Source organism: Ictidomys tridecemlineatus, chromosome 4 (genome assembly GCF_052094955.1).
Source record: "Ictidomys tridecemlineatus isolate mIctTri1 chromosome 4, mIctTri1.hap1, whole genome shotgun sequence".
Lineage (NCBI taxonomy): Eukaryota > Metazoa > Chordata > Mammalia > Rodentia > Sciuridae > Ictidomys > Ictidomys tridecemlineatus.
The window spans coordinates 58,960,531-58,964,502 of NC_135480.1; the positions used below are offsets into that span (position 1 = coordinate 58,960,531).

The 3,972-nt window shown below is 34.1% G+C and overlaps 1 protein-coding gene across 1 annotated transcript; it reads left to right on the forward strand.

The window, feature by feature from the left end:
- Positions 1–1,216: 1,216 nt before the first annotated feature.
- On the forward strand, positions 1,217–3,643 carry LOC101967938 (olfactory receptor 51G2). The gene is made up of 2 exons (XM_078044936.1): positions 1,217–1,274; positions 2,649–3,643. The coding sequence occupies exons 1-2, from the start codon at positions 1,217–1,219 to the stop codon at positions 3,641–3,643; spliced, it is 1,053 nt and encodes a 350-aa protein (XP_077901062.1).
- The last annotated feature ends 329 nt before the right edge of the window (positions 3,644–3,972 follow it).

The window sequence follows — 3,972 nt, forward strand, 5'->3', positions numbered from 1 at the left end:
CTTTAATAAAAGCAGCTAATTATATCAAAAATAGTACTCAGAATGGAGTGTAATTGTAAATTTATAATTTTTTTCTAGAATTTCCCATCTACTATTTTCAGACCACAGTTGAACATGAATAACTAAACCTGGGGAAAGTAAAACCATGGATAAGTGGGGATACAAACTATGTTAATAAACATGATTTATACTAGGCAGATAGAGAAAATAATTAATATTTATTGAATATGTGGATGAAGAAATAACCTATACTTTTATTGAATTAAACCAATAAAATCAATACTAAATAATATTTAATTATCCAAAATTAAATATTTGTTAATATACACATATACATATATACAATGTTAAAAAGTAATTTTTAAAAATGTACCTAGATCTTATTAATTAAAAACTAAAAAAAGAGTTCTATAATAGAGTCCCTGAACATAAATTTTTAAATTAAGAATTTATTCTATATTTAGTATTTTCTTATTTTAAAAAGTTTTATTTGTTACATTTTCATTTTTTTAAAAAATATATTTACATTTGATAATGAATAAACTGTGTTGGAGGGTTATTTAAATTTTCTATCTATAAACTATGTGTTGCAGGGTTATTTAAATTTTCTTTCTATAAGATAGTAAGTTTTTGTTGTTGTTGCTTGTTTTTGTTTGTTTTGTGAAGTTGAGGATGAACCCAGAGCCTTATGCATGCAAAGCAAGCATGATACCAACTAAGCTATATCCCCAGCCTATAAAAATTTTAAAAATAACAAGAATTATTTTTTAAAAAAATCAAAAATATATCTAAAATATAAAAACTGAATTATCTTACATGAATAGCAATTATTATTATTATTACATTAAAGAAGTTCAGGAGTATTATATCAAGTTGACAAAAGTTTTTATATGCTTATTTTCATGTCTATACTTATCACATGAAGAAAACATGGCATATTAAACATGTCCATAGACTACAGTTTAGATAGAATTGTCTACTTTGCATCATTATTAACCAAGGCACTAAGAAATATCCTGATCATGACCTACTAGTATAACAGTGGTCAACTTCACCGTTTGAATATAGCCCTCTTTGCTCTGAGGCTTATTTTTTAAAGGAATTTTTTTTCTCTCTCTCTCTTCTCTCCTCTCCCCCTCCCTAACAAGATTAGGGAGACAGTAACTTTAACTGTCATTGTAACTGGCCAGCAGGTATCTCTTCTTGCAGTGTGAATATGCCAAACAAAGAGACTATTCATGTTCAAGTTGTGGTGAACAAGGTGGATCAAAATGGTATGAGATTTCATAATGCTACTAAGGATGAAGTGTAATTTTAAACTTATGAATTATTTCTGGAATTTTCCATCTGACCATAGTTGACCATGAATAACTAAAAATGGAGAGAGTAAACTGGGATCCTTTACCAGAGCACATCTGGAATGCAACCCTTGAAGTTTCTTTAAAAGCCTTCTGTTTACCCTGATGAGCAGAATCACAGCCTCTGGGACAGGAGTCCCCTGTATTTCTCCTTTGTTAGTAAAGCAATAAAATTTCTTTTTCCTTTTTCTCAAAATTGTGTCCTCTTTCTTGGATTGGCAATGGGACAAGAAACAAACTTTTAGTAACACTAGTGAAAACACCATAATAAGAATAAATTTGGATGGGTTTTTAAAAACAAGTTCACTGCAGTCTTCCCCACTTACCTGTGGCAGGTACATTCAAAGATTCCTAGTTAATGCTGAAACCTGTCTGTTTTTTATAGAGAAATAACTATGATAAATTTAATACTTGTTTCATTTTAACTACGTACTTATCATGGACTGTGGTCATAAATTCTGGGATTCTAAGTGTGAAAACAAAACTAGCAGAAATTTACTTTTTCCTCTTCACAATTTTGCACATAGAAGTTTTTTTGTTTGTTTGTTTGTTTGTGTTAATCCTAAATCTTAGCAACTATTAAAGAAATCCCAACATGTCACTTAAAGGGACCACTTATAGCTTCTCATCAACATAGCAAAATTTCCAGCATCACTACTCTTGCACTCTGGGGCACTAAGTAAAATGAGGGTTATTTCAACTTAGCATGGTCATTCAGTGACAAATGATCTGAAACTTACTAAGTAACTGGCCATCAGGTAGCTTGTGCAGTGTGAATATGCCAAACAAAGGGACTATTCATGTTCAAGTTGTGATGAGCGAAGTGAATCAAGATGGCATGAGATTTCATAATGCTACTCAGGATGGAGTATAATTTTAAACTTATGAATTATTTCTGGAATTTTTCATCTGACCATAGTTGCCCATAAACATCTAAAACTGAGGAGACTAAAACCATGGATAAGTGGGGAATACACTGTTTAAAGTACTTTATTTATTTTAGAACTTTCATTTTCAAGCATGACTATTTTAATTAAGTGACTTAGGTGGAATAAATGTCAAGATTTCAACTACTAATTTTTTTTCAACTCACACTATCTGGAGAGTTGAATCAGGAAGGTCTTGTTCATAGTCTAGAAGGTCAGATGCTATACAATTAAAAAAAATACATTTAATCTCATATTATACACCCATCATTGTTAGTTTAGAATGAGAAACATGATGAGTAGTATATTAAAGGTTCAAATCAAATTTTAACATTTGTCTCTGGGAAAACACATTCCATTTTAGAAAAGGCATGCAGCCCTGGCATCTTGCTTCCTGTTAATGGCACCAACTCTGCCTTCTCCACCTTCCTGGTCACAGGCCTCCCAGGGCTAGAGTCTGTGCACATCTGGATCTCCATACCGTTTTGTGCCATGTTCCTTATTACCTTGACAGGCAATGTGAGCATCATGACAATTATTTGGCAGGAGGAGACCCTCCACGTGCCTATGTATACCTTCCTGGCCATGTTAGCTTTCTCTGATCTGGGCCTGTCCTTCTTCACCTTTCCCACCATGCTGAGGATCTTCTGGATGGATGCTCGAGAGCTGACCTTTTCTGCTTGCTTCACCCAGATGTTCTTTATTCACACCTTCCAGGATTTTGAGTCAGCCATTATTCTGGCAATGGCCTTTGACCGATATGTGGCCATTTCTCACCCATTGCATTATTCCTCCACTCTTACCAATAGCGTCATTGCCAAGATAGGTTTGGCTATTGTTGTGCGAACCTTGAGTGTGCAAGTGCCTCTCCCCCTGCTCTTGAGGAGGCTGTGCTTCTGTCACTCCAACATACTTTCTCACTCCTACTGCCTGCATCCAGACATCATAAAGCTGTCCTGCTCTGATACTAGGATCAATAGCATCTTTGGACTGTTTGTGGTACTCTCTACTATGGGACTTGATTTTCTCCTCATTCTCCTTTCTTATGTGTTGATTCTGAACACTGTGTTGCGCATTGCATCTCACAGTGGCCGCCTCAAGGCTCTCAACACCTGCATCTCCCACCTGTGTGCTATGATCCTCTTCTTCACACCCATGATCTGCCTGTCTATGCTGCACCGCTTTGGCCCAAGACTTCCATCACACATCTATGTGACCATGGCCAACATGCACTTCCTCATTCCCCCTGTGATGAACCCCATTGTGTATGTGGTGAAAACCAAGCAGATGCAGGATAAAATTCTGAAATTCTTCACTAAAAAACCCTCAGAAAAACCCAAAGTCACATTTATAACATAAAACTTGGTAAATGAATATAGTACTAAATGACTGGCAATCCAACTCTTTTTTTCTGATACTTTTTAAAAATTTATTTCTATGTAGATATGGAGACAAAGATATTAAAGATCAAAGTAATTGTATTTTTACAAATTGAACAAAGTATACTTTTCTCTTTCATCCTTTTCATACTGTTTAAATTCATCATTTAAATCTCTTTTTTGCAATTGCTTTTTATCTCAGTTTTTTTTTAATCTCATGACATGTCTGTATCTTATGCTTTCTGGAAGACAAGGTCTTCATTAGATTATGTTGATTCATCTTTTAAATTCAACATTTGTATAGATTAT